Raw genomic sequence first — 12964 nt, 5'->3', positions numbered from 1 at the left:
AGATTAATTAATTACATAGGAAAGCTGTCTTCACCACCTGATGGTTCTCATCCTCACTGTGTTAAATCAAGATGCACCTTCATTACTCTCTTGCCTGTTAAATTTTCTAATGGACATGAAGTGAAACCAGTAACTGCTGTGAAAATATTTATTTTTTCATAGTACGAGTCATGCATCTACACCTATAGTAGACTTTTTTTCTTTCAGGAAATGATACAGTATTCCTATTAATTTTTATTTGTGCTTCAATACAGTATCCAGTGAGGATAATGAATGTGGAAACCTTTCATGCTGGCTTTTATTGTATTCATCTTTGCAAAAGCTTGCGTCCCCAGGTGTGTGTCAGTTCTTGAGTTGGCAATATAGCACGAAGTGATGTAGGATTCAGCATTGAGTACTTAGCAGATAACATTTTCAACATCAAGGAAGTATTAATTTCACAGAAATGTTAAAAAAACTCTGTACAATGCTGCATATGTACATTCATTCATGTAAGGAATTTCACTGTGTATATAGTAACAAAGCCTCAGAACAAAGGCCCTGCCACAGTAGTACTGTTTTCCCTACAAGGACACAAGCAAAATAGTTTTATCTTGATCACTTTCTCACAGGGAAACTCATCTTTTGACTGTGTATAAAGTCATGGAGGAAGGAAACAAAATCATTAAATAATTTGCCCCAGAAGGTTGAGTTCTGAAGAGCAACACCTGCCATAAAGACCAATAGGACTGGACAACACATCACACACGACGAGAATTAGGCAAATGAAGACAAACGCGTACCCCAGATCTACGTGAAAAATTATCAGACTAAAGCAATATGCATCGACACAACAAACAAATTCATACTGCTTGAAGTGCCAGAAAACAAGTCCCATTACTATTAAGGGTACTGCAGCTTAAAAAAATTATGCATAGAGCATTTACTTACTTCAGTCTGATAAGATAGACTCACACTAGTACACATAATGTATATTTAAGCAAGAAAAATTAAACTGTAAACTGTAAGGAAATTCTGAGTGAATTCTGGAAAAAAAAAAAAAATTGTGGGATTATTTCACTGTTCCTGTTAATTTCAATTCTTCAAAATGTTGGCCTGTTTCATGATCAGCCTCTCTGAAGACACAACTAATTAAACAACCAAATATTACATAACTATTTTCATCAACAAAATTAAGCACCTGCTTCCCACTTAAATTTTTCAACAACTATTTTCATCAACAAAATTAAGCACCTGCTTCCCACTTAAATTTTTCAACAAGTGAACCTAAGAATTGGTAATGCTGAATAAAATTAAGAAATTTGAGGCTGTACTACATTCAATTTGACAGAAGAATGACTCTGGACTCTCTCAGGTTGTGATATGTGACTATACCACTATACACTTTGTTCTACACCCACTTAGTGGCGTCAGCATGAGCACTGGAATGGACTCGGGGTACACGGCAGGTAAACTGGGACAAGTTCCTTCACTGGTATAAATTCAACTAATTCAACATAAAGGACAATGTAACCAAATCACTATGAGCTGCACTCCTACACATTTCCTGTGGAGTGATCACAGCTAATGCTGCTTAAAATATTCAGGAAGAGAAACATTAAAAATTTTTCAGCCTATTTTATGACTCATTTATAAAATCTGAATCTGTGGTGAGAAATAAATGATGTTTATGAATACTTTGAGCAGAAAACCAATTTCACTCTGATGGAACTCAAATTACAGTTAAGAAATAAATAGTGATGACTAAAGAGACGAGAAGGTACTCTGCAAGCTAATCACTGAAAATAAAATAGGAAAGGCCATATACTTGATTAACTTGACAGTACAATCTGAGAAAAGTTTTTAAGATTGTGATCTCTGTGGCAGCAACATTCCCACCTCACTTGAGGCACCTGTCAAAGTATACATTGCCAATATAGCCACCCTTCATACTCTTGACCACATTCTGTTCAAATAACCTCCGATTATTCTGCAAAACCTCGGCTGCTTCCTTGTTCAGGGGGTCCTCGGGATTGGGTTCCTGTTGAAAGTTTGAAAGCATTTGTTACTCAGTGCATTGTCATCACTGTCCTCATTTCATGAAACAATTATTACCTTATATATATATATATATATATATATATATATATATATATATATATATATATATATATATATATATATATATATATATATATATATATATATATATATATATATTCAGAGCAAAAAATTTGGACTACCACTTTTAGCAAAAAAATTTACGACAATCCAAAGAAAAAGGTTTCATCTTGTTCACTTGTTTTATTATTCAGTACTTAGACATTTCTCCTTTGTGAGTCAATACATACTGAATGTGCCTAGGCATGGAATGAGCAAAATTGAGGAAATACTGCCTCTCCAATTCATGGCACCAGATATTCATGATGGCAGCCTGCAATTTTGCTACCGATGTCATTTCAATCTCCATGGTGCTCAGCCTCCTTTTCATATAGTTCCATGCATTCTCAATGGGACTGAAGTCTGGTGAGCTCCCTAGCCAATTCAAGACCTCAATCTCATTGTCTTCTAGGAATTTCTTTGTTTTCTTTCCTCTATGACAAGAGGCCCCATCACACATGAAGACATGCATGATTAAAATCTTGAATGATAACAAATGGTTTTCCAGCATTGTGCAAAACCTGTCTCCATTCATTGCTATACTTTTAAGAAAAAAATACAACTCTCCTCTTCTGCCAAAACCACAGAAGCAGCCCCACACAGTAACATAGGCTGCATATTTTACCGTCTTGACAGTAAACTTGGGACGAAAGTGGTCAGACCTTTGCAAAAGTCACATCCTCTTGCTGACATTCCTCAGTACATAAAAGCAGGATCCATTATTGAAAACCATGCTTCCCCAATCTTCTGCTGTCCACAACTTGCATTTGTTACAATAATCTAACCTGTTCTTTTCATCCCTTGAGTAAGCAGGGGTTTCTTGGCTGTTGTGGGGCTCTGTAGTTCCAGGTCCTTCTAGGTACGGACTGATACCTTGTGAACAATTCCATGTTCTGGGGTTTTAAATCTTTGCATGTCATTGAAGCCTCGTTCATAACCCTCTTCAGCAGTTGGTCTGTCTTAGAGGTTTTCTGTAGCCATCCTGATCCTTTTTTGTGCCAATGCCACCTCCAATTCTCCTGCCTCAGTTTGCCTGCACCAGACTAAGGTGGTCTTTCTGGAAATTTCCATCTCCTTTGCAATTTGTCCCAGGGTCCTTCCTCTCTGTAGTACATGGTTACTATTTGAGTCTTCTTGATGAGGGATAATGATTTTCCTGGCATAATGACTCAGCAGCCAAGATATGGGTAGAGAGGAAAGGGACAGGGAGGGATAGGAATCTATCAATATCATCCTCTTTCATAGTTTGCAGGTGCTTGCAAGACTCAGCAACCTACTGAGCTACCAGATGGCGACTGTAGAAGGAAAATGAGGGAGAAGGAAGTCTGTGACAATCTTATAATGAAAAACTCAATCACTTACCAGAAACAGATACTGAAGCCCATACACTATTGAGTTGATGGTGAGAACTGGCTTCCAGTCTTCCCGCAAGATGTTGAGGCACACGTTTCCCTCAAGGTCAATGTTGGGATGGTACACCTGCACAAGTACTACATTAGTGATCAGAAGTTCATGCTACACAACAACAATCTACAACTTTATCTGCTCTTCTATAATGATGAATTATTAATTATTTCTGGTCTGTTTCATTATTATAAATTACATGATTACCTAAAATACCTACTAAAGAATTCTTTTGATATCAATATAACTACTACATTTTCCATACTCATGACAAAAAGGAATGATTTACTCCATTAATAAAAGAGAAAACAAAACAAACAAGAAGTATGGAAATGTTTTACAAATCGACAAGTAGAACAGTGAGGTAAAAGTGAAAATACAAATAGATCCTAACTAAAATATCAGCCTGGAATGAAAAATTACAAAGAAACAAGACTAACCATAGTTTCACATTTAACTTTGGGTGGTTCATGTGGGTAGTTTGGGCCAACCTTGAAGCTGAAGACAAAACGTCCTCCTCGGTAAAAGCCCTGGTGTTGGAGAGACAAGAGTTGAGGTATGGTCATCATTATTAACCCATTAACTAATTAATTCTTCTCATACTGTACACAGTGTAGTAAGGAATCATATCTAGGAACACAGAGTAAAATGAACCCCATCTCATAGCATAAAACTAAGTTCCACAGTTGCATATATTTAGCATGTCACACAGGCTGGTGTAGAGTTCAGCTATTCCTTGCTATAATATTATAGTAAGAAATGACATTGGCACCATGTCCACTATCACTGTATCAAAGCTTCCTCACTCTTCCACTTTTGTTTGCTGTATATTTGTCCTACTCATCTCCAGCAGATGTCCTTATCTCTCCATTTTGTAATAGGACAGTGAATATATACTTTGATATCAAACTTTTCTCCTAAATTCAGCTTCATTTACTGTGACAATTCTATTTTTTTTCTTCCTCTTTTTGCTCACAAGCTATGCTCATTCTGATTCAGGATGTCACACAACTAAATATGTTGCTGTTTACTAGTTAAACTGGAAGACAGAAAATAGTTAATCAAAGAAAAGATTATACTACTAGGTGCTGCATTATATGCAACCAGCATAAAATACTGTAAAACTATCACTGCTTCTTAGACTGACAGAACCACCTATCCCCACATCTGCCCAGACATCTAGATATAAGAAAGATATACCAAGGTAATGCCTAATTTCCTTTAACAGTAACAGCAGCAGTGTTCCTTTAAGATCTCTATCATGTCTTCATCCATTTCCTGTATGGTGCATCCCAACCCCTGCCACTCAGTAGCCTCACCTCATCTGGACAAATGATGAGCTTGAAGGTGAGAAGGTCATCCGGGTCTGGGAACTCGGTGTCACAGGTCTTGGGTAAGGTCAGCTCATTGATGTCTGAAACAGTGCATGCTTTACTATCTTAAGAAGGACACAATAGAGAAAGGCATCTTTTTTGTTACCAAGGCAATAATAATACAGAGATGAAAAATGTGCAAAACTGTGATTTCATTTAAAGTGGCCAGACAGTTGACACTGACTACATCCCATTTGGACTAACTTGAGCTGTTGGGTAAGATACTGTGTATGTGATGAACTGTCAAGGGTTCATTGCCCAGCCATTTCCTCTCATGGATTAACCCATAAATTAATTTTTTAGCATTTCATAAGTATGATGCATTTAACTTTTAACATCTGATTAGTTTCTCCACTACATGATTTTTATCAACAGTAGCTAAGGAAATGGAAGGAATCTCTGTTCATTAAATCATCAAAAAATCTGCCATCCATGACATGAAAATTCAATAAAAAAAAAAAAAATAGTCAAACTAAAAGTACCTTCATGAATCAAAGAAAGCTGGTCAATGAATGCATTAAGATTTTTTTCCCATTGAGACACTTTACATTAGATCAACTAATTAAAACAAAATAAGCATTATCTGCACACACACACACACACACACACACACACACAATGAAGGGCAGAACTGTCAGCCTTCCACTCCTGTCAGACTGCAAGGTCATGCTCTATTCTCTTTCCAACTCTGCAAGCCATAATTGTTCCTACCCACACAGGTTCTCTTTGGTGTGAACCAAGTGCACCAATTCCTAAACTTTAGTGTGTGTGTGTGTGTGTGTGTGTGTGTGTGTGTGTGTGTGTGTGTGTGTGTATACACACAACATTTCTACTCTTTCATGTTACAAAACTATGGTGGCACCCTAAATAAAAACATAAGATGACCTCCTTTTATAACTCACAACAGCTATATTTCAGGAAACTAAAAAACAAAACAAAAAAATTATATATATACATATACATATCTATATATATATATATATATATATATATATATATATATATATATATATATATATATATATATATATATATATATATAGATTAACTGTGGTGACCTTGACCAGTGACAGGTTGACACACATCAGGGGAGAAGACACGAGCCTGACGAGGTGTCCTGCTTCGTGGCCGCCTGTAAGAACAAACACGTTAGCATCCTGTCACAGGACCGGGCCAGGCCACCGCTCCTGCCCTGGGGTTGCCTGGCCCAGCACTGCCTCCACCAACACCAGCTCCTGGGAGAACACCCTGAACGCCAACGGAACCTGCAATAATAAGTGACACGCCTGTTTACTTGAAGCACAGCCTTGGCTCGATGCTGGTCTGCACACACCACTCAGTAATTCCCACCTTTGGTGATCCTCAGCTGGGCCGCGGAGGCTCGCTTCTGGCTTCCTTGTTTAGGGGCGTCGCTGCCATCCTTTTTCTGGTTTTTCATAGAAAACAACTTAATCATAGTGAATATTTCCCGTAAACTATCTTACAATTAAAGTTTAGCGTGTCTTTTTGCTATGAAGACTTCATTGACTTCGGATGTTCCTCCCGAGCCCGATTGTTTTGCTTTCTGCTGAGTGCTGAGTGCTCAATGGTTCTTCTCTAAAACACTACTTTAGATGTCGTCCATCTAATGCACCTGTAGACTGACGCAAAAAATAAGTTTAATAAAGCTTTGAATTATATAATAGAAAATATGTGATATGTGAAGGTATTTTAAGAAGAACGCTATTTACCTGGATTCTTCTTTGGTGCTCAGTGAATGGTATGGTCTAACTGCTCTGTTCACCAATAAGCTGCCCATATTTTAGCTAATAGATTTTGATGATATATACAATAGTTTCAGTAAATAGATACAAAGTTTTACAGTGAGCGTAACTGGAACCTATTTAAGATGAAGCCGCAGTCAAATGTTGATTCGGGACGGAGGCTATATGAGGTCATTTTGGAGTCTTTTATGCAGTGGAATGTTGTTATAAGGCATGTTTTTTTTTTTTTTCTGTGAGCTGCAGCCGCTGACACAATGTAGGCAGCACAACAGGACCCTGCGTCAAGGCTGTTCTGAGTGTACACTGCAAAACAAGCCTAACATATTAATTCTAATTAATTATTTCCATACTGTATCCTACATCTTGACATTCATTGTCTAATTTTATTCGTATCTGTTAAAACCTGAAATGTAAATTGTATTCACGTAAATTATATTCAAAATAACGATTGTGCGACAACGGAAAACCAGCAATAGGTCCACCAAGACCTATTCTATTTTTACTGGAAGCTACACATGAAAGGTTGTCATACATTATATAGTTTTGCATTGTATTAGACTATAATATAAGGAAAATGTTACAATAATCAGGCAGTGGGGAGGCTCAAATAAATCAGTAGTCAAGCAATAAAAGGCAGGCCATAATGCTGCCATTGCAGAGGGAGGTCAGTGTTGCCAGCCACGGGGAGTTATCCCTAGATGCAGGGAAGAATATGCAAACTAGGGGAACTCCTGCAGTGCATTGTTCTATGGAATGTGTATACAACTCTCATGGGATAAGTAGCGTAGTTTGAGGAAAGCTGATAATAAACAAAGTATTTTGTATGGTTAAGTAATATGTTGAATGCTATCTGAAGCAACTAGAATTGTTATATTCACATACAGATAATCCAATGGAAGAGGCTTTACGGATGACTCTATATTCAAATTAACATATTTAATGGTGGTTGCGGCGTGCAGTTTACAATATATGGTTTATGATAATAGTTTAGCTCCTGGTCTGCCCAGTATTTGTCTAATCTTGCCTCAAATGATGGTGCAAGTAAAAGGATATTCCTCCGTGAAGTGAAGAACCATTTGCCTGCCGCACCTAGACAAGTCATGTGATTGTGAAGGGCTACTGCTTTTCAACTGAAGTACCTGTCATTCAGTGGCGAGGTACGTGTTTTTCGTGCTTGCTTTTATTGATAGGGGGTATTCCACAACTCCTTCTCCAGGTGTAATGCTGAAAGGAATGGCTGTACATTTACCTGTGTATATTGTGTATCTTTACAGGACCGAGTCGAATTTTTTTTTTCTTCTTTTTAAAGGTGGTTGTCATGTTGCTGACTGGTATACTGGTAATATATTCCAGTGATCTAATGCTCAGTTTGGAAAACTGAACACATTTTTCTTCCTCTTGTTAAATTTCTTGCTGAGTGTAGTCTGCGGTGTGTGTGTGTGTGTGTGGAGGCAAGGAACAAGACTGGTGTGGACATTGCCTAACTGACTATTAACTGCAATGTGTATTCGTTTATTTTGAAGTCTATGCGATAGAATATCACTATAGGATAATTGTATATGTATTACTCGAGGGTAGTGTCATATTGTGTTCTGATATCTGTATTGAGATTACACACACACACACACACACACACAGGGATATCTAGGGAATTTATAACCGGAGCACATCAGAGAGAATACCAGGGATAGATTTTACGGCAGTGTGTATGTGACGGTGAGGCGGGGACGAGTTGTAGTAACTCCAGCAGCTAGAACCAAATGTGGAGCATAGGTGTGTCTCTCAGTACTGCGGGGACCTAACGGGAGTGTGAGGCTCCTAGCTAGCGTGGTTTTATGTCTCACAGGTGTTTGTGTTCTCTCTTAGCAGTGCATGGCTGGTTGTGACACCGGGTGAGGGAACCGACTGGTGTCCACCGCCCTGCCCCGTGACTTATGTTCTCTTCAGGGTTATTATTAGTCTTGCACACACCTCCCTTTCGCCTCCACCCTTCATGCCAGCTGGTGCCTGGCGTGGTTATTAGGGGTATTTGAACTGTATCCCCTTTATAGATGAGGTTTGTGTGTGTTCCTTGTTGAATTGAGTTTAGTGTGTCTTGTGTCTGTACAAACAATTTTAGCATGTTTCGTTTCCATATTCATATTTACTAATTTTAATTACTAGTTCTTAAGTTACCATACTTGGCTTGCACAACCTGTGATTACTATTTTGCTATGGGTCGTTTGAGAATATATAAAGGGAAGGTTATATAAACTATATAATACATGACTTGTGGGTATGCCACAAGTCCTGTATTAAATTCAGAGAGTAATATCAGTGTGTTACAAGAGGCAGTAATTCTTCCTTGGTTTCTCTCTTGGGCTTTCAAATTGTGATGTGTGGTAAAGTGAGAAGGAGATACACCCTATTGATTCTCTGGTTTCCTGTATCATAAAGTTATCAGTAGTATCTAAGTAGTTTAAGAAGTACATAATAGATATAATGACTGAATAATGTGTCATGCATAGATGTCATCCTAAGAGAAGTTTCCATTTTACACTTTTATATCTGATTCAACTCTTTTCTGCTACAGTGATCTTTCATTAACATTGTAAAAATTGTTCTTTTTAAGGTACAGGAAAGAAAAGAGAAGGTTAGTTTTGTCCTTTTACACCACAAATATTTATGAGATCATAGCATAAAAATAGTTATTGAGAAAAATTTGTTTTAGGATTGAAAAGGTTAATCTTTAGAGAATAATCATACATCCCCCCCCTTTTTTTCATGTGTTTGTGGTTATGAATGTGTGTGACAGAATTCAAGTGGTTCTGTGGGTATGTGACAATTTTAATGATTACGCCACTGACACATTTAGCCTTTGGTTTATGTGAGGTGGGTCTGCTAATTATTTCAGGTCATGTGCAGCTGCATGGCTCTTCATATATTGGTGTCATTTCAATACCTATAGATCACCCAGACACCTAATGTGTGTTACCCACACCCTTAGTCTTTTAAATCTTGTATACTTAAAATTTTGATTTATGATAATACCAGTAATTGTTTTTGTAAGTTTATTGTGCATATTTAGTTGAGGGTTTGAGATAGAAATGAGTCTAGGTTTTGGTTAAGCATCCAGAGAGTTAATCAGCACAAGGTTAGGTTTTGTATATAATTTACATATATCGAATTAAGGTTTCCCCTACATTACAGTTTTGAAATTTGTCCATGGTAGGGTTTAGAGATGCCCTATCCTTCCTCAGCACCAATTAAGAGGGGAGCAAAAGTACATCATTGAGCTTATTAACAGGACAGAACTATTTTCATAAACTTTGATATGTTGTGAATTACTATGATAAATACTTTTGTCAGAGATCTTGATTCTCTCTCTCTCTCTCTCTCTCTCTCTCTCTCTCTCTCTCTCTCTCTCTCTCTCTCTCTCTCTCTCTCTCTCTCTCTCTCTCTCTCTCTCTCTCTCTCTCTCTCTCTCTCTCTCTCTCTCTCTCTCTCTCTCTCTCTCTCTCTCCACAGACACAGCAGGAGGATGATGGAGAGTGAGAAGATGGAGAGTGCAGAGCGGAGGAGAGTTGAAGGAGGACAAGAGGGGGAGAAGGAGGATGAGTTTGACCTACTGCGGGATGACACACCAGGCCCTGAGTTTGCCAATGACCTCTCGCGGTCTGACTCGTCCCCCATCATTGGGAACAGCCCAATGCACGACTGGGAGAGTGAGAAGACCACTGAGAAGGAGTTCTTTGACGATGGCACCATGACCTATTTCTGGTGAGTGAATGAGGATGTGCTTTGGTTCAGGAGTGAGTAAGTTTTGTTTGGCTCTGGAGTGTTTGTGTGTGAGTTCTTTATTGATGGTACTGTGATCTATTTCTGGTTAGTGTATAAAGATGTGTTTTTGTTCAGGATCCAGGATGTTTTACTTGGTTCTAGTGTGCTTCCATGTGTTCTTCAGTGATGGCACTGAGACCTTCTGGTTAGTGAGCGTGCTTTTCCTTGTCCATCCCTTTCCACTGGTGGCTGATGGAGATAAGAGTGTGAATGATGTGTGTGTGTGTGTGTGTGTGTGTGTGTGTGTGTGTGTGTGTGTGTGTGTGTGTTTGTGTGTGTGAATGTATGGTCCCTTGTCTGAGCCATCCCATGTGGTGTTGTCAGTCTGTTATATAGACAGATAGAGTAAGGATGTGTTTTGGTTCAGAGTTGAAGACATTTTGCTTGGTTCTTGTGTGCTTGTGTGTGTGTTATACTCAATTATTCAATGAAGGGATAATGTGTGTATGCCTTTTTATTATCACTGTTATATTTTGCTAGATATATTTTATGTATATCATTATACTTTTTTGTATATTTTATTATTGTCTTTTTTGCCCTGAAAATGTACCGTAGCTTCTACTATGAATCTCATCTCAAGCTCTAAGAATCAGACCCATGAATGCTAAAAAAGGTAAAAATTGATATTTTTTAAGATTCCCAGGTCAGACTGCTCTTCTGGTATTAAACCTAAGTGTCTTGATATCCCCTCAACTTTTTCTTCATTAACTTCAGCAACATTTGCAATCTTAAATCTAATTTTCAATCTGTTGAACACCACCTCTCTTCTTCTAAACTTCATCTTCTTTTCCTCACTGAAACATAGGTGTCTGAGGCAACTGACAGTTGTCCCTCTTCTCTGTACCCTCCTACTTTCTCTATCCTCATTTTCAGTCCAAAAATGGATGTTGCATCTTTGTGTGCAAAAATTTAACTTGCTTTTGTGTCCACACTCTTGAATCTTCTGATTCCAACATCTGATTTCCAACATCTGGCTACAGCTACAGAGACGCTTTCAAACTAAATTTATCTGTGCAGTATACCTCTCCTGTAACTCTTCTGACTATCAGAAGTTCTTTGACTACATTCTTTGAGCACATTCTCTCTTCCCTTTTGTGGAGATCTCCATTCTTGAAGACTTCATTGTTCACCACCAGCTTTGTTGGGTTTCCTCTCCTTTCAGTGACCATACTGGTAAATTAACCTTCAACTTTACTATCCTCCATGACCTAGAGCAATTGGTGCAACATCCTACTGGTATTCCCGATTGTCTTAGAGACATGCCCAACATTCTTGGCCTTTTCCTCACCTCTAATCCTTCTGTTTATGCTGTCACCCTATTTTTCTCCATGGGACTTCTCTGATCACAACCTCATATCTGTATCTTGTTTTATCGTTCCAGTCCCTCCTCAGGATCCCCCAAAGCGGAGGTGCTTCTGGCATTTTGCTTCTTCTAAATGGGGGGGACCCAAGGTATTATGCTGATTTTCCATGGAATGACTACTACTTCTGTGTTGGAAACTCATCTCTATTTGCTGAGTGCATAACAGAGGTGATAGTGTCTGGCATGGAGGTGTACATTCCTCACTCTTTCTCTCAACCTAAACCTTGGTTTAACACATCCTGTTCTTGTGCTATACATGATAAAAGAGGTGGCCCACAGAAGGTACTTAAGCCTTCCATCACCTGAATCTCATGTTCCTTATATTTCTGCCCAGAATCATGCCAAGTCTGTTCTCCAACTACCAAAAACTTCATAAATAGAAAGTGTCAAAATCCTTCAAAATCTAACTCCCTCATGATTTCTGACACATAGCCAAAAACATCTCCAATAACTTTACTTCTTTGTCTTTCCCTCCATTATTTCAACCAGATGGCACCACTGCCAACTAATCTATCTCTAAAGCTGAACTTTTTGCCCAAACTTGTTCCTCCCTCTCCTCCATCCTTCGACTACTTCATGCTACCCATTAAGATTCTTCGCAGTGATGTTTTCCATGCCCTTGCTGGCCTAAACCCTCGGAAGGCTTATGGACCTGATGGAGTCTCTCCTATTGTTTTCTGAAACTGTGCCTCCCTGCTTGCACCTTGCATAGTCAAACTCTTCCAAAAATGTCTATCAACATCTCCCTTTCCTTATTGCTGGAAGTTTGCCTACATCCTGCCTGTTCCTAAAAAGAGTGACCCCTCTAATCCCTCAAAGTACTGTCCTTTTGCTTTAATTTCCTGCCTATCTAAAGTTTTTGAATCTATCTTCAACAGGAAGATACTTAAACATCTACCACTTCACAACCTTCTATCTGATCGCCAGTATAGGTTCCGTCAAGGCCACTTTACTGGTGATTTTTTTGGCTCTCTTTACTGAGTCTTGGTTATCCTTTTTTAGGGATTTTAGTGAAAGTTTCACTGTTGCCTTAGACATATCAAAAGCTTTTGAGAGACTGGCATAAAGCTTTGATTTCCAAACTACCCTCCTACAACTTCTAT

General features: G+C 38.5%; 2 protein-coding genes across 10 annotated transcripts in view; one reads left to right on the top strand and one right to left on the bottom strand.

Annotated features, from left to right (window-relative positions):
- Window positions 1-284: 284 nt before the first annotated feature.
- Window positions 285-6546, bottom strand: LOC135105718 (NEDD8-conjugating enzyme Ubc12-like). Its single transcript, XM_064014142.1, has 5 exons — window positions 6267-6546; window positions 4863-4957; window positions 3984-4073; window positions 3502-3618; window positions 285-2020 (listed from the first exon to the last, which is right to left on the bottom strand). Exons 1-5 carry the CDS (start codon window positions 6370-6372, stop codon window positions 1880-1882), a joined length of 549 nt encoding a protein of 182 aa, XP_063870212.1. The 5' UTR covers window positions 6373-6546; the 3' UTR covers window positions 285-1879.
- Window positions 6547-7679: 1133 nt separating this feature from the next.
- LOC135105717 (phosphatidylserine synthase 2-like) overlaps window positions 7680-12964 on the top strand; it is a 35942-nt gene continuing 30657 nt past the window's right edge. Inside the window, exons 1-4 of one of the 9 annotated variants that reach the window (XM_064014137.1) lie at window positions 7817-7836; window positions 8549-8735; window positions 9291-9311; window positions 10187-10438. In XM_064014137.1, coding sequence (XP_063870207.1) covers window positions 8731-8735; window positions 9291-9311; window positions 10187-10438 — 278 coding nt within the window. In that variant the 5' untranslated portion in view covers window positions 7817-7836; window positions 8549-8730. Of the gene's footprint in view, window positions 7837-8325; window positions 8453-8525; window positions 8736-9290; window positions 9312-10186; window positions 10439-12964 lie in introns of those variants that run through there. The other 8 variants (XR_010270977.1, XM_064014133.1, XM_064014136.1 and 5 more) reach the window with 8 other exon arrangements.

This window comes from Scylla paramamosain, chromosome 12, assembly GCF_035594125.1.
Source record: "Scylla paramamosain isolate STU-SP2022 chromosome 12, ASM3559412v1, whole genome shotgun sequence".
Lineage (NCBI taxonomy): Eukaryota > Metazoa > Arthropoda > Malacostraca > Decapoda > Portunidae > Scylla > Scylla paramamosain.
Note: the sequence above shows the minus strand (reverse complement) of the source record. Positions and strands in the feature narration are given on the sequence as shown.